Genomic DNA, 25443 nt, shown 5'->3' on the forward strand with positions numbered 1-25443 from the left:
TGACTCTTCTTGTTTCCCTGTCCAGAAAGCACCTTCTTACCCTTGAAGACTCTGTCAAGGTCACTCATTCTGCGAGGCCTTTCCACATCCCAGGGGGAAAAAAAAATTAGTACCTCCTTTCTCTCCCATGGTCATTTATACATAAATGCCCCAAGTGCTGCAGCAGTTTGTATATATGGCTGTCTCTTCCGCTGCATCCAAAGTTGCTTCCAGAGTGGGCACCATTTCATACCTACTTTTTGTATCTTTTGTACTTGAACCAATACTTGGCCTGCAGCACACTCTCAGTACCCTGGTCAGTTAATGAATGGACATAAATAGAGAGAGGCACATAGTAGAAAAAGACAAAAGGAGATGCTTACTATGTTTTTAGTATGGTGAACAAACACGAACTATCTCTGGGGGAGAACTTGATTGCAGATATATTTTTGAGTTCTCCTTCTCTCCAAATTTGTACCCAGGGTTGCTATGCCCCTCTGCATACAGATGAACTTATTCACAGACATCATTTTCTCACGGACTCACAGATGTGTATACTAATTTGAGACACCAATTTATGGTTGGGGTTAGCCATTTTCTATGTTTCGCCCCTCCCCCCAACACCTGTTCTGTCCACTCTTGTCTTTATTCACTATGATCATGTTCTATACCCAGGAGGTTGAGCGATACACCATACATTCACAGGACACCTTTTGCTTTGGCTTATAGCAGGTTTGGCCAATGGGTATCCCTGGCCCCGACTAAAGAAGAGGAGAAAGAGGTCAGAGTATTTATTCTCCCAGCCTACAGAGCCACTTTAGGCAGCACTCTCCAAATCCTTCCCCTTCCTTATTCTCCTCATTTCACTTTCTCCTGTCCCTATCAGGAACTCTGTTGCACCTATTACCCACCATAGGGCAGGGTCTCTCTACCGTGGCATTATCGACATTTCGGGCACCATATTTCAATGGTGTGTGAAGCAAGCCTGTGCCCTGTAGGATGTCTAGCAGCATCCATGGTATCAACTCAATAGATATAAAGAACCTTCGTATAGCAATTTACAATTTATAAATTACTTTCACCTAATTAATGCCACTTGAGCTCTGTAATTCAATAAATAAAATATTATCAGAATATTTATTTTTATGAATGAGAATGAAACCCATTGATACAGTAACTTCTAAACCTGCACCTAAAAACCCTATAGAGCAATAATAATAATATATACAGAATTTCTTATATCCAAGTCATAATCTCATTTCATCTGGCTTTGAGCTAAACTTCCTTATATTACTATTCACCTAAATTCCAGGCATACCAAGGCCACTGAGTTTCTTAAGAAATGCAAAAGTCATAATGGAGTTCTCTGGGCATTATATTAAATATGGGCGATATAGTTAGTCATCTATTATCTCTTTTTCTTCCCCTCAGAAGAATAATGTTGCAGTCACGTTGCATTGACAATTGGAATCTTCTTCAAAGATAATGTATTCTGAAACTCTTCTACAAATATGCCCACCAGGATTGTAATAGAAAAATAGAATAACTCCAGGCATGCTCACGTATTTGATCATTTTGTGTTAAATCAACAAAGATGCTTAATGCATTTCAGAGTTTCAGAGACTGCTTCTATCTTTCCTCTCCTCTGCCTGCTACCACAGTTATTATAGAAAACTTGGGCCCATTGAAATTTGCTCATTTGGACAAAGACACAAAAACTACTATTGGACTTTAAGAAACTTAAGTGATTTTAGCATATTTGTGCTGTGAGAGGTTCAGATGTCAACGAAGCAACAGGTAGTATCTCCATTAGGGTCTCGAGGAGCATCGATTGATAAGAATTGGTGATACCAAATCTTTTCTCCAGAGTCAATGTTTCTTTTCTTCTCTTTTTCTTTCTTTCTTTTTTTCCTTTGGAGGGGACACTATCTTGGATTCACTGTCTCCAAAGAAAATACATACAGAGTAAACTGAATGCATTTCAGTAAGCTATGACTGAATGGTCTTTTCTCAATCGAAACATATCATTTCCTCTGTTGACAACTACTCGTCCAATCATAGTTGGTATGGGTTCTGCAATCAAAAAGGTCATAAGCCAGAGAGAGAAAGGAATTGTGACGAATGCCAGATATAATTACATCCTCCTGCCCTCAAGATAGCCCTGTCATCATCTGTCGTGTTGTCCCTCTAGCAGCCTCACTGTCAGGCCAAATCCTAAGGAGTGAATTCGCTATCCTTTGTTGAGTTCCTATACGTCCCGGGATCTGCATGCCCATCGTCTCATTCAACCCTCACAACACCTTTACGAGGCAGACATTGGGACCCTCCAATCTCAGGTTAAGATATTGAAGTCCAAAGAGGCATCAGATCTACTCTCCCTCAAGACTAGTCTCACCTCTTCACTGCCTCTGGCTGAGCAAGTCAGACCCTATCCGTCAACAATCATAACATTTGTCCGTAACAGACACTTCATATGTTAAATAAATAGTTTGAAAAGTGGCTCCAGTCTTGTGATCCTTTTAAAATGAAGAATGAAAACCATAAACTGGCAATCATATTTCTGGCCACGTCTCAGATATTTGATGGCTTTACTCATGAAAGTAAACTTTTAATCTTACAGACAAAAAAGAAAACTGGTCACTTCAGCTTTTGCTGTTGTTGTTTTTTTTTTTCAAATCCAAATACGTTGGAGGGAAATTTAAGATAGAGTAGGGGAAATAGTAAAATATCTCTCTGGTAAAAAATTAAAATGTGGAGGTTACACAAGAAAAAAAAAGTCAAACTAGAGACTGACCAAAGAATACTTTGTGGTTTATAAAATGTGGTCATCAAGTTTTTGGAATGCTTGCCTAGCAGACCTTCAGTGAGCAGAATAAGGCCTCCCCCACCTCCTGCCAAGATGTCCACATCTTAATCTTGTGAATGTATGAATATGTTACCTTATGTGGCAAAGGGGAATTAAAATTGTAAATGGCATTAATGTTTTAATCAACTGACCTTAAAATAAGGAGATTTTCCTGGATTATCCAAGTGGCCCAATGTAATCACAGTGTCCTTAAACATGTAAGAGAGGCAGCAGAGAGGCAGAATGGTATGGACATGAAAGGGACTACTAGCTGTTGTTGGCTGTGAAGATAGAAGGTGGTCAGGAGCCAAAGAGTGCAGGCAGCCTCTGAAAGCTGGAAAGAAATCAAGAAAACAGACTCTCCCCTCCAACCTCCAGAAAAGAAACAGAGCCCTGCCAACACATTGATTCTAACCTAGTGAGACCCATTTCAGACTTCTGACCTTCAGAGCTGCAAGAAATAAATGTTTGTTGTTTAAGCCACTATGTTCACCATAATTTGTTACAAGGGCAGTAGGAAACTAATATAACACTAAAGTAAGGCCTAGAAGACACCTGGAAAGTTATGGGCAGATGCATCAGCCAACATTCCGTAGGACATAAAGTTTCTTGGTTAAACGGTACCAGGGTGTCTCTGTTTTCTTACACATAGTTCAACATTAACTATATAAAGTATATTAAAACATTTTATCTTTACTTGGATGGTTTTAGCCAATACCTTTTGAAAAACCATAATACCGATTGCCATAATGGAGAAACACTCAAAAATGCATTGAAATACTTAAAGTATTAAGACACATCATATATCTTATTCCAATGATTAATTATACTGCTCTATTATGATTCATGAAAGAATCCACCATGATACCAGTGGTATAAATGATCCAGTGATAAAAATAACCTGGATTATTAAATACTCAAAAGCCAACTGTAACTAACATCTATGTACGGTTTACTAGACTCTACTCAATTAAAAACTGGAAAAAGAAAGGAGAGGAGGGAAAAAAGAAAATGAAGGGGAAAAAAGAAAGGAAAGAAAAAAAAAAGCTTCTCTTCCATCAGCCAGACTTAGTTAAAATGGCCATCAGTAGCTGGAATGTTTTTACAAGTCAATTTCCAATTCCTACAAAGACTTGCTAGTGATATTAACATCTTAAACCACAAATATCCACCAGTGTAAATGTACTCTTAATAGAATATTTCAACCATTACCTTGAGAGAATTACAGAGATGCAGCAAGGTTTTATAGAAAGTAAATGAGGTAGATTTTAGTAACAGTTACTGAAAATAAGGCCTCAGGAGACTGGAAGAGTGAGTGGTATAAAATTATAAAACACAAGGGAACCGAGATGCCAAAATGTTAAAGGAAGGATTACAGCCAAGGCCAGCTGTACTGTGTCACTCTTTCCAGAACATCTACTCCTCTGTTCTCTCTTCATGCTGCAGGCCTTACAACTGCAGCTATTCCCTCAAATCAATCGTGTTGTCCTTCCAATAAGTAGCCTCCTCTTAGGGCCTTTTACCATGCGGTTGGACAAGGACATTTTACAAATGTGGCCCTTCTGCTGCTTCTTCCTAAGACTTTTTAGAAATGATAGAAATATAATTGGGAATTTCTTCATTATCATCGAGGTTAGGGTTATCAGCCTCTGTTATCTCCTGGGGGTGAAGTGCTTCCAGACCAAAGTCTACCCTAGGATTTTAGAGAAGACTAATATCTTTTTGGAGGAAGAAATTTTATGTATGTATACATGTGTGTTTATATGTATATGACCTAAGTAAATATGTACATATGTGTGTGTTGTGTACCATATATATGTATGCGTGTGTGTATGTATATACAGTAACTGGCCCTGAGTAGCTGAGTGGCAACAAAACTAAACAAGAGATACCTTACTGCCACATGGACACAAAAACAGATGCAAAAGTCTGTCGTGAAGTGACGTCTTTCAGAGATCAAGGGACCAAGAATGATAGGAGAAAATTCAACCAGGGTCATTTTGTCTCCAAATGCCTTCTTCTGTATTCGGGATAGTGTCTCATAAATTTTTTCACTGAAAGCTTCCCATCAGGCTCTTTGTTCATCCAGAGCTCACCATGAATAGAAATATAACTTGGAGAGGCAATATCTTAAAAGCTGTCATCAACCAGTCAAACAGGACTATCTGAAAGCCAGTTGGTAACAAGTACCAGTGTTAATAGAAGACATGATAGGTGTTTGGATGAAAAGGAGAACACTAGAAGAAACAAAAAGCACCTAATGATAATTAAAAACTGAAAAAAAATCCTTATGATTTTTCTTGGGAAATCTCAAGGCTATAACATCTTCAATATCAATACATAAGATAAATACAAGGTATAAAAATCTAAGCTTACATGACTATTTTTAGCAAAATATAACTTATGACTCAGATGCATTGCTGTATTTTTCAAAGTTGCCTGGAGAGGGTGTAAATATTCCAGCAATGTGGCCATGATTAAAAGCATCTATATAACTCCTATTTTGGAAATCGCTTAGCCGCATGTGTCTCTTTTCTTTCGATCTCCTCAATGATAGTAATAGTTCCCATTTGAAGGTGATTTGACATGAGCAAATTACTAAAAGTCATTCAGAGCCAAGTGTGAAGAATTCAGAGTGAACAGTTACAGTGAATAAATTCAGTTGTTGGTCCAAATCACAGAATGACTAAAAAGCAGTGAGGCTAACTGAATTGCTCATTAAGTGGTTCTAATTTTAACAATCAAAGAAAAAATCCATTAGAAATGCATAAAAAGCAAAAACTTGTTGAAATGTAAAGGAGGATGGGGTGTGGAGAAAATACATTCCAATTCAGCTTCAATGAGAATAGTTAATGCCCTATGACCAAGGTTGCAAGACTAACGCAGGAGAAATAAATTCAAGCCATATTTTAAGTTCCTTGTGAGGTAATTGTCAGTTGCCAACCCCCCTGGGAATCAGTCAGTCCTTCCCTGTGTCCATATAGCTCCTCTTAAGACCCGTAGCTATACTACAGTATTATTATTCCTTTGCAACTCTGTCTCCTCCACAAGACTCTGAGCCCCTGCCTATAGCCCCCATACCATGGGACGTCCATAATCGGGCATTAAATAAATGAATGAATAGGACTCATCTGGACATGTAACTTCAGTTGTCTTACTTAAGGCCCCTCCTTGTTTAGGACATACAGGTGGGAACATATCTTAGGCAGACTTCAAGTTCAAACTTTGCTTTTCATAATTTTAGTTACGCCATCAAAAACTATTGGGAATCACAAACTTGTTAGTCCTTTATACCTTTCACAACGCAGATACAAAAACTTAAAAACTTAAAAAAATATTCAGTGTTTAAAATATTCTTATCACTCCTTGGTACTTACTGACATCTGACTTCCTCTGAGACCGTGAGAAAACTCAGCCTGCTTGGCGGGAAAAATGAAGATAGAGCAAGTGTAAAAGCTTAAAGCATGTCCCTAGGGAAAGGAAACAGCAACACCTCGCATATCATAAACTGACTCCACTGCATCGGGTGTTGAAGGTTCGGGGCGGGGGGGCACGGATTTCGTACAGTCCAGTGTCTTTCAGGAAGACGGCCAAGTGCACAATATCCACTCTGTTAGTCATTAGTCTAGCAATCTCCCTCCACAACTTGAAACCTAGTGAGATGGTTAATATTTTTTCTAAAGGCAGTTTTCGAAAATGCCACCACGCCCCCCAAATTTCAATGTTCACTGAGCTCATTCTTTTTTTTTTTTAGTTTGCAAAGATACACATGTGACTAATTTAAAACAAACTAGTTTGAAAACTTACTGAGGGTATGAACGTTTGCACTCCTCTGTGTGTGTGTGTGTGTGTGTGTACGTATGTGTGTGTGTGTGTGTGTGCGTGTGTGTGTGTGTGTGTGTGAGAGAGAGAGAGAGAGAGAGAGAGGGAGAAGGAGGGAGGGGGATTGAAAGAGAGATAGAGACAGTAGGGGACTGAAGAAGCACAGAATGCTATCTTTTAGTCTCTAGCACTTTTCTCAAAGCTTGATATTTTTTTCAGAGCTTTTCAAGTATAAGCTTAGGGGGGCAATGTAGGCAATCATGAAAGTACAGAAAGATACAACTTCCTATCTATAGTCCCTTAGTACTTTTATTTTTTACTCTCTTTGGCCTTTGATGAAAAACTTCCTCCCCACCCATTTTTTTTTTCAATTATTCAATAAAAAGGCCCAGGAAGAAACCGGCCTAAATGAGAAAGAAGAAAAAAAGCCAAATATGTTTTTGGACCCGTGAACAAAACCCTCCTTCTATTTTTCCTTTTGTAACTTGAGATTTTCCTCTCCAGTTCTGAAGTATATTTTTTTTCCTGCCATTAATACGAAATTTCTGCTTTTACTAAAAGTGATAAAATACTACGTCTTCAAGTCTCCTACACAGATGAGGGCTAGGAATAAAATGACAACATAACACTTACTTTTGATAGCAAGATATTCTTTTTTTTAAAAATCGAATTCAGCTAAAAACACAGCTTGGTTTCAGCTTTTAGTATTATCATTACTTTCTTTTTGCTAAATCTCCCTCCATCCTTCCCAAAGACAACGATCTTTGTTTCCTGTCGTATGGAATAAAAATTACATTCATCCAATATCCAATGATTCACTGTTTGATTTTTACGGTTTTTTTAATTTTCCATGGAGTGATAAATAAGTTGGAAACACGAGATAAAAGTTGAGTGATCTGCTCAACATCAGAGATCCAGACCAAAATAAATCTTATAAAATCTGCATCTGCCTCTCAGCCGGATTGTATCCACTAACGCAGAGGCATATTATACGGTAAGTCATGCTTTTAGATGTGAGGATCTTTCTGCATTTCAATGCCTTTTTATAGGAAGCAGAATGTGATGAATGCTTTCTTTCTTTCCGACCCTTGACAAAAGCAAGACTAAATTCACAGCTCAAATGGCAGTACTCTTACTAATGCTGCAAACCCAAAAAGTACCACACAGGTCAACTCTGAACACAAGGTGAGTTGTACAAGCATGCAAGACACAACAATTGAGGATTAGAAAGGTTGCTGGCCTTCCTTTGTTTAGGCTTCACACAAATCATTCTCATTTTCTTTGCACGGCATCTCTGTGGCCCGAAATGCAGAGCTGAGCATCTCTGGTGTAGAGAAGAAAAAGGTATACAGGCATATTTATGTAGATGATAAAAGTACTATCTATGAGTTAACTTATTTTATAAGCCATATGTGTTCTTCCTTCACATTGTGCATCCACTATAGACTGTGACGTGACACAATGGGGACATAAAACGCTTTACGACATCATCTAGTGATTAGCAAACAATATTGCACATAATACTTGAAAGCAAAAACATACAGGAAAACAAAGTTCTGCAGTAAACCATTTCTTAGGCATAAACACAGCAGTTACATGATTATAAATGCGTATTTGCCATTAGGAGTCCCTGCCTTGTGCTATAACAACTGTTCTTGTATTACAAAAAAATAATCAAAAGTTCAAAATTAATAGCGGTGAATTCTCAGACACATACGCATGCATTATTATTACTTGCTTACTATTTAAAGTAGGTATTCACACTATTTAATTACTGGAGACTCAAAACAAACCCCACTTGTCTACGTGAATAGAAAACAAAACAAAACGAAACTCACAAGATGTATCCAGGAAGCATTTTTTTTAGAATGATAATAATATATACAGTATTTCACCCAGTTCTCATAACGTGGTTACTCAAAACACAGTTGTGTTTTCTTCTATCATTCCCTCTCTGAAAGTGTACCCAGATCTACACTGATGTTTCTAGATGCATAACTGATTGTTCAATTCCAGAAACCAAATTCGAAACAGCTTTCCAACTCAAACTAAACTGTACCTACTTTACTTACACTACTGATGTAGCCATTTTAGAATGTATTAATGATGCCCACATTTAGTAACTCAATAATAAATGGTGACTAATTTCCAGGGCAGTTTGTCTTTAAGTCAGTTGTTTCTAAATGGGAGTAGAACTTCTAAGAGAAGGTTGAAGAGGCGGTCTCTTGGGTTCCATAAGAATTCAAGTAAGTCTAGGGGAGATGAGGTGGATTCCTTACCATTTTATCCTACTTTCTTTCCATTATTCAGAAAGAACAACGATGCTGGCAATATTTTTAATACCTATTGTGAATGAAACAAAATTCTACAAATTTTTTAATGGACTGTGGAAACAACACCTCAAACGATTTGATTCAGTAGTTTTGAAGCTTAAAAAGTTTAAATCATTGTGGGGCACCTGGGTGGCTCAGTCGGTTGAGCGTCCAATTTTGGCTCAGGTCATGATCTCACATTTCGGTTCTTGAGTTCCAGATCTGCATGGGGCTCACCGCTGTCAGTGCAGAGCCCGATTCGGTTCCTCTGTCTCCCTCCCTCTCTCCCTCTGACCCTCCCGGTCCCTTCCCCACTCACGCTCTCTCTCTTAAAAATAAATAAAACATTTGAAAATAAAGTTTAAATCATTCTAATAGTATACAAAGATCAATTCAGATCATAAGATACAGAGTTACTATATACCTGAACCCAGAGTTACATTATAAAGATACATATTCAGAGACATCTGTTCAGTTGAAAAAATGACCTATAATAAAAAGTGTCATCAATACATTAAGAAAACACTGTCATAGCAAACATGAGTAAATCATTATTTTCCTAAAGAATGTATCAAATAGGCTTTGGTTGGGCTCATTTGCATTTTACAGGAATGAAAACATGTCTCATAAAGAAATAGAATAACAGTATGTTTTAAGAGGAAAACTATGACATGATATAAGTCACATTGTAATTGAACGTTTAATAATGAACAGCTCTTAGGAAAACCAGAATAAATTGCAAAACGTATTTTATAAGGAATTCCCCTCTACTCTGCTTTCTTTAAAATATTGTGAATGTTCAGAAAACAAAAAAACAACTCCCCCCCTTGAAAAAAAAATATATTTTATTTCTGGTATAAGGTAAATAAAATGTATATTTAAAATTTTTTCTAGGTAAAATTTTATTACCTATAAAAAGGCATTTCCAATCCTAAATAAAATGACAACTTATAAAAATAATGAATTTATGTTTCCTGGTTCTATTAATAATATACGTAACAGACTACGTGAATAATGAACAAAATAAAGAATACTAAAGTAAATAACAAAAAAAGGAAAACATGTATTTATGAAGTGTTGGCCAAAACAGAAAGTGGAGAGAAGGAAGAAGTGCCTACTGGTCTAAAATCTACCTTCTCATCTTTTGATTTTACCTTTGATTAAGGTCTCAGATGGTACTATTAAAAAAAATTGGTCTGAGTGACCTAATTTCAAGAACGTAGTATAAAAAGCATTAAAATAGGAAGGCTGAAATATCACTGAGGCCTTGAGGAGTAGCATGTGAATCCAATTTCACTCTCTTAGAATTTGTTGACTAGAAACTAGACTTGTTCTCTCTACTTCACACATACACAGTGGTTGAGGGTGTGGCCTTCGTAGCCAGACTGCCTGTATTTGACCCTCAGCTCAGTCACCTGACAAACTGTTGTTCCTGAGCAATTACTCAACCCTGCTGGGCATCACTTTCCACACCTACAGAATAAAGATAATTCACTCTATTTCTCAGGGTAGTTGCACTTATTTAATGAGTCAAAATACATGACACATGTTGCCCGTGCATAGGATATGGCACGCAATGTAAGTTGAGTATTAGCATTTATGTATTATCCCACTGAAACTGAATCTCACTGGGGAAAGACTGTTCCTTTTCGTTACTGTTGCTTCTCCAGGGTCTAAAACAATGCTTTGCAAATTATCATATCATTGGCGTACAATAATCACTCACTAAGCATTTGCTCTGAACCGTTAACTGCATTACCTCTGTGTATGCACATGTATAAATGCATAAACATATGATACGTACATGTATATGTACACAGAAAGTAGTTTCTTGTTAAAGGTAAAACATTAGAGAAAAAGGCAAGAAGTTTTAGTAATAAAGTAAATTCAATGTCCCTGATCTAACATTATGTGCACTGGTTTGGAAAAAAAATAGGTATTACTGTCTTCTATTCCTAATGCCCTATAGAAATGCCATCTCTATCTAAAATTGACCCTTGCGTTCAACAGTTAAATACAATCAGAAGCAGATTTAGATGCAATAAAAAATTTAAAAAGTAAAAAAATAAACCCTTTCAGTTCATGCCGTAATTATTGCCATTTCCCTGAAAAAAAAGAAGAACTGATTAATTTGCCATTTTTAATACAGGAGGTCAAATGTAAAATTAGCTCTAGAAGCTTAGAAAGGTAATTCTTTGAAAAAGTCGCTTCAGCTGTTATGGTCCACTGCCTAGAAATTCTGACCAAAGGGGAGGAAAGAAGGAGTTCCTCTTCCTGACTTTGATGAGTTTACCCTGTATTATCCTAACAAAATCGCCACTTCCTACATCCCGTTGGACACATGTATAGTTCCCAGGCAGCTCATTATAGATTCTATCATGTGAATTTTTAACTTGAATAGGAAAATAAAAAGCACCATAAAAAATATCCTCAATGCGTCCATGGATTAATGTTATGAAGCACAGCGTATCGCACATATACTATACTTATCAATAGGTGGTCAAGAGTCAGAGCGTGGTAGCAGCCTCAGTACATGCTTGGCAGTCTCCATATGCCAACAGAAATCAGACTCACTGGAACTTTGTCAGACGGATTATGCCACTGTGCATGAAAATCCACTGAGACTGTCCTTAGAAAAGAGGGATTACTAAACCTGCGTTATTATAGTTTCAACTGACTCCCTCGCCACTTAACTCCTACTGCTTTTCATTTGGATCTTAATACTGAAAATATACTGGAAATTTAAGGCTAAATATTACTATCATCGCTTAAAAAGACCTCCTACATTTGTGGAACAATTCTTGACTATTTTATATAAATATTGATTTTACATTAATTAATACACCTAGATGCACTGATCGGTCGGCAAAGTTAAAATAACTAAGATGCTATTTTATACCACAAATCCCCGTGAAGCTGAAGGTTGCAGAAAGCACTCAGTGATGTGCATAAAAAGCTAGAGGTAATAAGCTAAAAAAATGAACTTTAATTGTGTCCCCTCAAAATTCATATGCAGAAGCCCCACACCCCAATGTGACTGACTTAGTTATGGCCTTTATGGAGGTAATTATGGTTGAATGAAGTCAGAAGGTGAGTCTAATCTCATAGAACTGATGTCCTTGGAAAAAGAGGAAGGGACAGAAAGAAGGCCATCTGAGGACACAGTGAGCAAGTAGCTGCCCACAGCCAGGAAGAGAATCTTCATCAGAAACTGAATTTACCATCACCTTGACCTGGTAATCCTCGTGTTCAGAATTGTGAGAAAATACATTTCTGTTATTTAAGCCACCCATGTATGGTAGTTTGCTACGGTGGCCCTAGCAAACTGATCCTGAATCTCTCTTTTAAATCTGCTAAGCATACATAGCAGGTATTGTGGACTAGAATAAAATGCATACCACAGTCTAAATATGTAAATATGTAAATTAAAATCTACCATAGATACTATGCTAATAAAAATCCTCAAGTTTGGAGAGAGAAGTATGTTGGAGGCGAGTTGGCCATAGGCAGCTACTGGACCCTTTTGTATATAGAAAGGGATGGGATCTAGGAGAGATTCTGTTTTGTTTTTCCCCAGTTAGATATGTCACATGGAGATACCAATAGGACCTGCCTCTTGAAATTACTAGAAATGAGTAAATGATACATAGCATATACCCTTTGGCAGAGTGATTACCAAAGAATAAAAGTGCAGGGCACCTGAGCGGCCTGGTAGGTTAAGCCTCCGACTTCTACTCAGGTCATGATCTCGTGGTTCGTGGGTTCGAGCCCCACGTCCGGTTCTGTGCTGAGAGCTCAGAGCCTGGAGCCTGCTTCGGATTCTGTGTTTCCCACTCTCTCTGCCCTCCCTGGCTCACACTCTGTCTCTCTTTCTCAAAGTAAACATTAAACAATTAAAAAAAAAAAGAATAAAAGCTCAATAACTGACTGCTCTTCATGTTAGAGACTGGCCATGATGTATGAAACAAAAATTCCCAGGAAAGCTTGCATAGAAGAAGAAATAACTGTTAAAAAGTGATGGAATGTTTTTTTAAGTGTCAAAATGGATAATATCAAAGTGTTACAAGCCTTTGCTAAACTATTTGCTTTACAGCAATAAGCTATTTCTTCTCCTCCTTCACCATCGAGACGTCAACAGGTACTGAAAGTCTGATAACTAGGACCTATTCAACTATGCAAAAGGCACACACACTTCTTGCACTTTGATCAGGGATCAGTGGAGATTTGATGAAATTCATCAGGGTTAAGAGAATATCAGATGCTTCCGACAAGCAGCAGGACAAATTAAAGCAACCAACCCACCGACCAAACAAAGAAAACCAAAATCAAAACCAAACAACCTTTTAACATAATGGACGGTAAAAATATTCCAATAGTGTACATGCATCCCACGAAGGCTTACAGAGATTCACGGATCTTTAGAAATATTATCTTGAGTTGTGGTAATTCTTTTCAAAGCCCCAAATGTTTTATGTGACACCCCCCCCCCATAAACCCTATCGTGTAATCAGAGCAGGGGTTGTTATGTAAGATGACAGAGGACAGTTTCAACAGGCTTCCGGACTTGAAAGGACTTACACAAGGTCACACTGGCCAGCCGGTGACAGACCCAGGACAAGGAGGCAGATGTTCAGATTGCCTTACCCAGATAGGAACTCATTTTCCATTTTGCCGGAGACCTTCAAGAAGTGAGCTACCAAATGGAAGTTAGAAATTTCAGGGACTCTAACCCAGAGTTCTTGTAGCCTGACCTACCATCTGCAATCAGAATTCAGAAGGGGGAAGGGCTAAAAATGCAGGTTTCTGGGCTATAGTACAGGCTTGCTAGAATTCAGTTTCTGAGAATTGAATGAAACTGGGACAAGAATCCACGACAATAATATGGCCACTATGTTTATGACAATAGTCTGGTAATAATATTAAGGAGAAGGTGAGTATGTTGCTATGCATTGGTTGTGTCCCCCCACCCCCCCCCCCTTTTTACTTCTTGGTTCTATCTTTCTCTCAACAATATGGGAGCAGAAAACGAATGGAAACAGCGCAACAGGACATAATATTTTACACTGAAAAGGAAAACGAAACCACACCAAAACATCGGGTCTAAATGGGAGCAAGTGAAGGTTTACTACTTCTTGACGCTAATCTCGCAACCCAATCAAGCCCTGATGTTTAACACCATTCTTACGATTACCAGCGTCCTGGGCCAAAATTCATGACCACAAATATTTGTCCTCGTCAGGCCTGGAATTCCCTTTCTGACATAGACTTCTTACTTCCCAGATGTCTAGCAGGTGTTGCAGACGCTTGGTGCCTTAACACAGTCCTGGTCTTCGAAGCTGCTGAAGCTTGCTCATCCTCCTTCCTCAAGGCCCTAAGCAGAAGCCTCACTTCCCCAGGACTGTAGATCTTGGTGAGGTGCTGAGCTGCTTAAAGTTGTCTGCATAAAGCAAGTTACACCAGAGCGTGCCAAAGACGAAACTCAACTCCTTCATCGGTCATTTGCAATTTAAGAGTCCTCTTTCAGGGGCGCCTGGGTGGCGCAGTCAGTTAAGCGTCCGACTTCAGCCAGGTCACGATCTCGCGGTCCGTGAGTTCGAGCCCCGCGTCGGGCTCTGGGCTGATGGCTCGGAGCCTGGAGCCTGTTTCTGATTCTGTGTCTCCCTCTCTCTCTGCCCCTCCCCCGTTCATGCTCTGTCTCTCTCTGTCCCAAAAATAAATAAACGTTGAAAAAAAAATTAAAAAAAAGAGTGCTCTTTCATATGTGAGCTAGTAAGGAGTATTTTTATTTTTTTGAGTAGAGCTGACACACAATGTTATATTAGTTTCCTGTGTCCAACATAGTGATTCCACGCTAAGAAGTGCTTTCGAGTTGCAAGGCATTTCTAAGCAACCGCCTCACTGGCCGTCACTCCCAAGACCATATTCTTCTCTCTTCCGGACCTCTCTCCTTACTGAACTAAGTGCATGTTTCTCTTTACAGAATTCCAGGCTCTCACCTTTAAAAATAACTGTTCACTGTAGGCTTTCAAAATAAAAATGGAAACTTATTCTTTATCAGTGAGCACGGGCTGGTACCGTGAATGGATAATATCTGCTAGAACATGCAAACTGAGACATAGACATATGAGAACATAGACACTCATGCCTATGTTTGGGCATAAAGGTACCTATTTTTTTTTTCCACAAAGGAAGGGATAAGGGTAAAGATGAGAATCCGTATCTGGTAAGAACAAGGATCTCAAGAAAAGTACTGAAAACCAGCATGCTTGCATGCTTCTTCATACTTCTTCAAAATACATGGGAACTCTACTGGGTGGCCAGTGCCTCCCTTACTTGCCTTGCATATCTCTAGTTTAATTTTTATCTGTTTTTAAGGGTTTGGTGTTGACACCACCGCCAAGGAGAAGGAAGGAGAGGACAGGAGGGAACTGCTCATTTGCTACTGAAATGAGAGCCACACCCACACAGAGAGGGCAGGGACTCTAGCCAACATGGCAGGTAGCCTTTTATCATGGAGACATCCTCCCAGCAGGGAACGAAAATAGCAATTAGGACACTTACAGTCTGATATAAAAGTGGACCTACCATAGCGCAGCTATTCCATATGAAGGGATCTTCAGGATACCTAGCACCAAAGCCCAGGCCCTTTGTTTGTTGTCCAACAAATATAATGAGTGTCTTCTATGGGCTCGGCACTCGACTAGGCACCCGGAATCAATGATGGATGAGACAGACTTGGAGGAGGTTCCTCTGAGTTTCCCATATATACCTGGCCTATGGATATTATTTTTGTGCTATTTTTGTGTCCTATCTCTGAATAGACTTGGTTTAGCCATCGTTTCAATTACACCCCAAAGCCTTGCACTGTGTATTAAAGATATAGCAAATCAATACAATTTCTATAAAATGAATGGAGAAAAAAAATCACACACATTCAAGACAACTGTTTTGCAAACTTGTAGACTGAAAATTATTCCCAGAGACATATTTCAAACTGTGGAATTACTTCGTAAGGTCCTTGAGTTTTTCTAGAGATAGCCTCAAAAAATATAGGGTTAAAGTGACTTACTCAGTTCTTAAGGTGATTGTTTCTTTGCTTAAAAGCACACACGGGGTTGTTTACAAATCCAGTTAATTAATTAGATCTCTGCTTTCTAGCCACAGCCTTTTTGTTTGTTTGTTTTTGTTTTGTTGTTAGTAGTATCAACTGTAGTTTGTGACTACAAAAAGTTTGAAAACCTGGGTCATGTTCTAAGGGGTGCCTTTGAAACGATTTCACCCAGCTCAGTCAGAAAATAGATTATATTCAAAAGCACAAATTTCACAAATTTCCCCAAAGGCTTTCAGTACACATGAATTCTGACCTGGTATTTCTTCAAAGACTTCATAAAGTTTTTAAGCTAGTTCCATCAGAGTCATGAATAGGCTGTTCATTATTTCAGCTTCCTCACCTCAGATATAATAATGGTGCTTTTCCTCACAGATTGCTCTGAGGAGTAAATAAGCAAACATGCATTCGACGCATTGAAACTTAAGGGACATGATGCAAATATAATCTATCCTTTTCTGTTCCATAATCTTTTTTTTTATAATACATTAGTTCCATGAGGACAAAGACTCTATCTTACTATTTTTTAGCATATCCAGTGCCATTGCTGATACTGGATGTATTAGAAGGTATTAAACCGGACTCCAACATTTCCATATGCCTCTTTAGATGTTGTAATGGGGAATAAATTATTATCTTGTCATTTAAAACAAAATGTCCCAGGGGCGCCTGGGTGGTGCAGTCGGTTAAGCGTCCGACTTCAGCCAGGTCACGATCTCACGGTCCATGAGTTCGAGCCCCGCGTCCTAGCCCCGCGTCGGGCTCTGGGCTGATGGCTCGGAGCCTGGAGCCTGTTTCCGATTCTGTGTCTCCCTCTCTGTCTGCCCCTCCCCCGTTCATGCTCTGTCTCTCTCTGTCCCAAAAATAAATAAAAAACGTTGAAAAAAAAATTTTTTTAAAACAAAATGTCCCAGTGCTAAAATTTATAGGGTAATGGGTAGTTTGTCCTGAGTCTCTCTCCCATCTGTCCACAGACATCTCCCTAAATGGTAAATTCCAGTAATCACATAGGAGACTGGCCAAGAGTCCTGAGGTGGATGGCAATCAGCAGGAAGGGCGGTAGAGAAAGAGGGGGAGTCTGTGCAAGATAGGAACCAACTGGTGACATGTTCGAAGATTAACACACACACACACACACACACACACACACACACCGGAATGATAATAGACTTCTCCAAGCTTTTTGCCGTTGATGATTGCTATTGTAATAGTATGCTGTTGATCATTCTGATTCAGCAGAATAGTACGTTAAAATCTTTGGAAGTGTTATTTTTTTTTGCTTCCATTTATTGTGTTTTTCCATAGTTTCCCACCTGAAACAAACTACAGTCGTGCTCCTGAACCCTTTTCAACCGCTTACACAATAAAACACTTTTTTTCCCACGGTGACCAAGAACAGAAACACACACACCAGGGCTGAAACAAGGCTCGCACGCAGCACACTTGGAATGGTTCTGTTTCACTTCAGGTCTTTCCAACTGTGGTAGAGATGCACTAAATTGATTCTTGCCTGGATAAGGTATTCCAACCCAAGTTTTCAAAATGCTGCCTTCGAATGTCCTTCTTTGTGAAAGTATGTATGTATTTCCCCTCTGTGTGGCTGTAATTAGATCATCCCAAAATTCTGGACCTTTTTTGGTCTATAATTGGTTTTTGAATTGATATGATTTATTACAGGACTCACACATTACACATCTAAGGAAGTTAAGTTTGATGAGGGAACATGACATTTTCAAGAAGCAGAAAGTGGCAAGGGTCTTTCACCAGCCTCTTACGCCGGTCTTTGTGCTCAAAACAAATTGAGAAGTTGAGGATAATTAGGTTTTATTCAGGAATCTCACTACAGTTTCATTAATACTTCTGAAAATGTCATTTTTGCAAAATTAAATAAACAGCTAATAGAATAAAAAGCCTGAAATATATACACTAGAGATTTTCATAGGTCAGGGTACATTTGTTACCACTCTACATTTTAGTCTTCTTCCAATATTCATTTATTTTTATTAAAAGGCTTTCATATTGAAAATAACTCACCAAAAATATCCCAAGAATCTGGGATTCTTAGTCTTCCAAAACTTGGACAAAAATTAGGGGGGCAAATAATGTGGTAAATATATTATAAAATTATGAAACTTCACACTTGAACACTTATTTTTAGGCACATAAACACATACAACAACAGATACATAAATATATAACCATAAAGAATTGGAGGGACTATCCAGAGGATTCCCTGACTTGCCTAGAATATTACTTATGCAACTAAAATTCAGCCACTCTCTCAACTATATCTAAATGTTGCATTCTCAGAAGCAGCTTGGATTTATGTTATCAGACATCAAATAGAATAGCCTTCAGATAAATGTACCACGAAAATAGGAAGCCACAAATTCCTTCTGAATGTGACTACAGTGACTTTAGTAAATCTAATGGAAAGATTCCAAATTTTCTTAAGGAATTTAACAACAAACATACTTAAAAATTCCATAGATAATTCAGATTCCTTGGTCAATATTTCAAGATTTAGGAAGAAACAATCTATTGGCAGTAACTGCTCAACACAAAATTTGCCTCTCAAATTTATTTTATATACCAATATTTTTATAAGTATAGTTCAAAGTCCTTGAGATAGATGTGTAGACATTATATTTTATTCTAACACAACTATCTCACTGGCCTGGAAAAGGCTGTAATTCCATAACCCTTTAAAAATGTTGATCGACTTAGGATTTTACCAAAAGTCAGTGTTTAATGTATTATAGACAAAGACTAAGTAGACTTAATTTTCCTTGGTTCACACAAAGCTAGAATCTTAAAATTATTGTTGAAATGTGCCTTGGGATTTTTTTTACAGCCTTCGCTATTCATTTCTTCTGCTAACCACCTCTTTGAGAATGGAATTCTCAGTGACTCAGATGTCCATTTGTAGCACATTTCTTTATTAATACTGTTTCTTTTCTAAGTTTATTTATTTCAACACTCTTTTTCCTTAAACGGGGGGAAAAACTTGAAAATCAAATGCACAACAAGCAAAACAAGCAGTGATTGGCTGACACCCCACGGCCAAGGGCAGGCTCCAGCAGGTTTCGGAGTAGCAAGGACATCAGAGTATGGAGCATAATGGAGCATCATATTAGAGTGGAATTCAGCCAAACACAGTAATGTATGGATGTAGACGCATCTGAAAGAAGGAAAACAAAGATTTATGCAGGTAAAAAAAAAAAAGTGCGATGAAGGATTTTTCCCCAATACCTTATACCCAATCAGAATGCTGTGGCAGAGGTTTTGGTCACAGAGAATTTTTATTTACAAATTATGTGTCTGTAAATAATAAATATGCTCGGGGGAAAAACAGTTAACTTGTCAGATGAATCCTACTCAGAAGGTTTAATAGTTTTTTGGTTTGTTTGTTTGTTTGTTTGTACACAGCATTAGAGTTCAATACAAACATCATCACATTCCTGAACATAAACCTTTATTCTGCCTTTAAAACATTAATTCACCAGACGTGATAATTAAGATTAGTTTTAGTGGTTTCAGCTCCATTCTTCTTGGAATGTGATTTCTCCCACAACACTAATGCTAAATAAAGCACTGTGTAATGTTCCGAAACAGAGTCCCTGCTTTAGAAAAGATTCTACGGGTTTTTAAAATAAATAAGAGAGAAAACTAAAGCTGACTCAAGATCTATGTGAACAGCTCCTACTATTTCTATAGAGTCATGGTAAATAAATGGATGAGGAACCTTGCTCTAGCCTAGATATTGGTTATATACAACTTAAACATAAAGCTCTAAACAAGTATTGTACTAAGTTTCCATCATAACCTTCACCACCATTGTCTCCCAGGAGTAGAAATGACAGTAAAATTTCTAATAGCACTGGCAGCTATGGCAAAGCAAGGATTTTGTCACACTACATTTGGTTTGAAAAACAGTTCAAATTTCATTTTTGAAATTGACAAACTCAATCATTAGCATTTTATCACTAGGTAAATTTAAAATACGATGCACTAGATTGGTTAATTGCCTAACAAAGGAGAAAATCTAACTGAACATTTTTAAAATGTCACCTTGCTTTAAAAATTTGCTACAAAACCAATTTGGATGAAAAATTCATTTGCAATTGTGTGTTAAGGTCAATATGAAGGTTGTGTTCCCCACAAAGCTGGCAAAATGCAAAGGAGCATAGTAGCCAAAAAAGGATCGTTGATATAAATGAAAACAGGCAAAAGATTATTCCAATTAGGGTGCATATAAACTTTTATACACAATGTATAGAAAGCTTGTATTAATTTCCACAAAAGTTATGTTCTCATTGAGAATATATTAATCCCACCTGTTGTCAGGCTTCTGCTGAAATTAAAAATTCTGTCAATTAACCTGCTGAATATATGCTGTAAACAATGTTACTTCAGTGTATGTCATCAATCGCTATTTTACAGAGAGGGAAAGAGCCATTAATTTCTTTTGAAAGTCTAGAAAATGTGAATTGTAACTCCCCCGATAATTTACAGGTAAAAACTGGAGCCTAAAGCAGCATTATATTCTATTGTAAAAAAAGTCAGTTTTCATAGCTCAATATGTAGTTATACATAGACAGGTGAACCCCAACAGATTTCTGTTGCTATTGAAATGTATACAGAAGAAGGGATGTAAATTCAATTTTATTCCTCGGGGGAGTACGATAAAAAACAAAAACACTGGTCTCTGCATTCCATGACTTGTATCCACACTGTATCCTTGATAATCTTGTGATCTCAATCAAATTACTTTCTTCTAAAGGCCTCAACTTAAGTTGCATCGCCCCGTTCAAGGTACCAACAGGAAACAGAATTCGCACCCCAATGGTACAGATAAAGACCTTAGTCTCTTCATAGAAAATGAAGGAACTGGTTTGGTTGATATTTCTTAATTCTAAACTGTGATGACTCTAGTCATTTTAGATACAGGCACTAAATGATTGACTATGATATATTTTATTTCAATGTTGTATGTGTTTAAAGTTCAAATATGCTCCACATGTTAATGTATGAATATCACAATGAAATAAAAGTGTAATGGCACCATCGTTGGTTTATGTGAATATATCCGCACGAGTTTGTGTGTTAGAAAGAAAGAGAGATACCATGTGTACGCTTTTCCACATATAAGATACGTAATTACTCAAAGATAGAAAAAAAAATAACAAGAAAGAAGGATTTTGCTGTATTTATCCAGCTGCATGATTTACTTACAACCTATAAACGGACTCTGTGGTATTGTGTCTAAGTTACTAATTGACTTGGGGTAAGTTTGAGAGAAGTTTCAAATTGGCATACTTGGACTTCCATAAAAACGTACATATTCGATGCAGATCAGATCAGTGGATGACCTTTTCCTTATTCAGAGACATCCAGAGGTCTAAGGTAATGTTGCTTTAGTAGATATCTCCTGACTAAAAACATCACCTAACTTTGATCAGTTATTAGCCTGCTGTCTGCTCTATCAGGCCAAATGTAACAGAAACTCTACCATATACACAATCCGTGGTACTTCTTGAAAGTGTTTTGGCTATAGACAGACACATCATATTGTAGAAACATGCTTATCAAATTGAAACCAGAAGCCATGGTTGGCATCACTCTACAGATGCTGCTATAGTAAGTATGGTGTCATATCCATACACAAACAAATTAATATTTAGTTTTCTCAGGGCTGAAAACCCTAATAGGCCATGGCAAGTTATCCATTCGCTTCCCGACCGGAAGTAATTTAAAAAAATAATTTCTGCCACATTTTTTTACTAAGCATACAATGGATATATTGAACACAACTCGATAATTAAAGAGAACATTATTTAGACAACATTCAGCAGTTCCTTAGGCAAGGGAAACTATCATTGGACTTATTAAGAATTTTTCTGGAGTATTTCTGAAGCAGCTGTAAATGGATTTTTAAATTAATGTTTATTCAAGCTGTATCTACTCTACTCTTGCCAAAAATACTTTGTTTTTCATTTACTAGATACGATAAAATTTTTCCTTGCCAGTGCATTAGGTAATTAATGGCATGACATGTATAAACACAACCGGACTTAAAAATAACTTAAAAAGTAGTCACTATGCTTTTATATTGTGTATTAATCTATTTTGGAATTATATTATTCTTTAAGAGAATTGAAAAATATTTAACACATAGTAAAACTCTGAAGATTTAAAAATTAATAGAAAACATAGAATGTCTCTGCCTTTATTTCACAAAGCAAAAAAAGCACAATTGTCCTTCCAGGTCACAAAATTTGAACAAGCCCTAAAACCAGGTTTACCAAGTAAAGGAATAATGAAATGGAGAGGTAGAGGCTTAAGCTCAATAATGCTGTCAATGATCCACATTCTGCTCAGCTAGACACATTATTTAGTTGAGAGCAAAGGCTTTTGTTTTAACTGCAAAGGTCTGAACTATGAATACCTGGGCTACGTCATCAGTTTTGCTAAGGTATGAGTTTCAGGAATATATATAGATAGATACATAGATAGATACATAGATAGATAGCAACTCTGCAACACACATCTCATAGATGCTGCCAGAGAGTAACCATAGAAGATTGATTTGAAAGTTTCCAGACCCTGTGAAAACACACCAAAAAAGGGGGAGGGGCATTATTTTCAAACTTTGATTTCCACAAAGCTGCTTAATTTATTGCAATATAACCATTAACAGGATTTAGGAGCAGCACTTGGAAACGTCTAATTCTCATGAGGATAAGAACACTGTAAACAGATCTCACTTCCATTATACCACAAGTTAAGAACTATGATAAAGCAATTCGGGAAATTTATAAATAAAGTGAAGCCTTTATGTCAGATGAAATCTCAGATTTTTAATTAATCCCTACCATAAGGAATTAAAAGATGGCATCCCTCAGGGTTTTCCTTAGACAGATTCAGTATCAACGGAGAAAATTATAACAAAACCTCGTGCTCTTTATTTTATCTTACATCACATTTAATTACAGAAAATACATTTTGGCAGTTGTATAAAAATTAAAGGTAATATCTTTTTGGGAAAAAAATAGAAAATCATCTACTATGGCACAAAAATCAGAACAAAAAAGATCTTGTTTATTATGTCAGATGTCTTAACAGAATGTAACTTTGTAAATGGATCCCTTGTCCCCTGACAGCAATATTGAAGAGACGAAGAGTATCAATTACTATTACTAATTACATTAAGAGGAATGTGTTTCATTCTCCCTTATTTCATTTTAGTTCAGCTATTTATTGTGGTCAAAACTTCACACATCTTTTGAACACCTAACAACATATAAGTTTTCCAGTCACTTCTGGCAAACTGCATGATTGAGACCAATGGTTTTGTAGGCTTTCTATTTTGGTATATGGACTTCTTTGCTCTGTTAAGAGCCTAGCACCATACATTAGTTTATTTATAAGCATATCACTTTGCCTTTTAAACAGGATGCCACAACAGTCTTGATATTGGCTGTCTTAAATATTCAAGAATCCAGAGCCAACCTCATTTGATGAGCCAAATAAAGCTTAAGTGACAGCACAGAACATATGAGGCGGTTGTATAAAATATCTATAAATCTGCCACTTGATATGTCCCCTCCAAAGTTTCAGATTACACAATTTAGAATGCAAATGCCATTCAGCCACAAGATAAAAAGTCCTATTAGGATGACAGGGAAGAAGTAAACGTTCTGCAGAAAGACCTCTTCACACACTTCTGCACTACAAGTTATCATTTTCCAGGGAATTTCTATAGATCTAAGTTTATTTGTGGGCGTTTTATAAGTCATCTTTGTACTATTATTTTAACTAGAATTGTCCGATAAAAGTACCCCAAACAAAACAAAAATCTCCTTCTAACTCCAGGTGAAGCAATAACACAACAGATATAAACTCTCCAGTTATCAAATTTCAGGTTAAAAGAAAGAAAGGCTTTCACATGCATCACGTGTTTTCGAAAGCAATTTAACGTAATGTAGTTCGGACCTGTATTTTCGTGGATTGCTTTGATTATTGGATATAAAAGCTATGTTCTCCTTATCCAAATAGCTACAGTAGAGTACTATGAGTAGAAGATATTTCTTTAGGAAACTAATTTTTAAGATTGTGAAAGCAATAAGGAATTAATATCTCTTTTCTATAGTATCTTTGATGAGCCCATCAATAACATCTTTAATGAGGCCATAAAACAAGTTCTTGTGCCTTCATTCTTCTCCGACTGTACATTGCACATGCAAAGCATATTTAATAGAGAAGCTATTATTCGATATTATTTGACAGTCATAAATGTGTTTTCTGAAATGAGTTCTGATGATGAGAAATATAGGATATTTTATTCATGGGGTTGCTACAGCCCTAGACACAGCAGTTTCCAAAAGGTTTACCTTGCTGAGTGTCAGACCTTGGCAGGTGTGAAAAGTAAACTTTGTGAGTGTTACATATATCACACAAGCAGAACTTTCAAAAACAGATTTTCTATTTTCTGAAGTCCATCTCAAAATATGTTTTTAAGATCTGTTTCCACATTTCACTGGGAAACAATCGTATTCTATACCACCTTAATAGTCTCAGATATCATCATGCATACCAAAATTTTCTTGCACACAGTGCATCCGACATGAACATTTCTGTTGCTTGGCTTAAATAAAAAGTGGGTCATGCAATTTTACTTTTGCTTGTAAACCCTTACACCAAACATGAAGAATACAAATGCTCCCTGCATATCCTCACGGAAGTTTAACTGTTACAGATATCGAGGTATTAAAAAGTCAGTTTCACATGACATTTGTGTATCCTTAGATATTTTTAAGCCAACATTTTTGTCAAAGTAGCCAGTTTTTAAGTATCTCAGACTTGGTACCACATTGGCACGAATCGGCCTCCGTTACCTGTAAAAGCTTGCATAATACATAGCATGGCTAAAACTTTTATACTGTGCAATTTGCATAGGCACCAGTAGTAACTTCAGAAATTTTCTCTCTGGATGTAATTATCCACTTTATAGCCACAAAACAAAACAATTTCAGGTCTAAGCTAACCAGCCAACCAATATTTACCTATTTATCCTGAAAACAGAAAATGTAGGATGAATTAGTGCCCTCAAGTTCAAAGAGATGGGCAAAACGCTGCCTACTTCCATGTCTGTTAGTAACTTTGTAAACAGTGGGTGGGTAACTTACAAAATACAGTGGTCCACCTCGTGTAGATGGCCCATGCTCACTCAACCGATGACATAGGAATTAACATTAAATTACTGCTGTTAAGTTTTCAAATCATAGCTTTAAAAGGGAGAAAGCAAAACTTCACAGAAGGTGCTCTCTGCCTCAGAGTTATTTCACCTCTTCTGGGATATTTACATATACTTGGAA

At 37.3% G+C, this 25443-nt stretch overlaps 1 protein-coding gene across 8 annotated transcripts in view; it reads right to left on the bottom strand.

The window, feature by feature from the left end:
• Positions 1-25443, bottom strand: part of PCDH7 (protocadherin 7) — a 422884-nt gene that overhangs the window by 392067 nt on the left and 5374 nt on the right. Inside the window, exon 2 of one of the 8 annotated variants that reach the window (XM_043572820.1) lies at positions 18985-19247. The exons of the other annotated variants lie outside the window; for them this stretch is intronic. Coding sequence (XP_043428755.1) covers positions 19212-19247 — 36 coding nt within the window. The 3' untranslated portion in view covers positions 18985-19211. Of the gene's footprint in view, positions 1-18984; positions 19248-25443 lie in introns of those variants that run through there. 8 annotated transcript variants of the gene reach the window in all.

Source organism: Prionailurus bengalensis, chromosome B1 (genome assembly GCF_016509475.1).
Source record: "Prionailurus bengalensis isolate Pbe53 chromosome B1, Fcat_Pben_1.1_paternal_pri, whole genome shotgun sequence".
Taxonomy (NCBI): domain Eukaryota; kingdom Metazoa; phylum Chordata; class Mammalia; order Carnivora; family Felidae; genus Prionailurus; species Prionailurus bengalensis.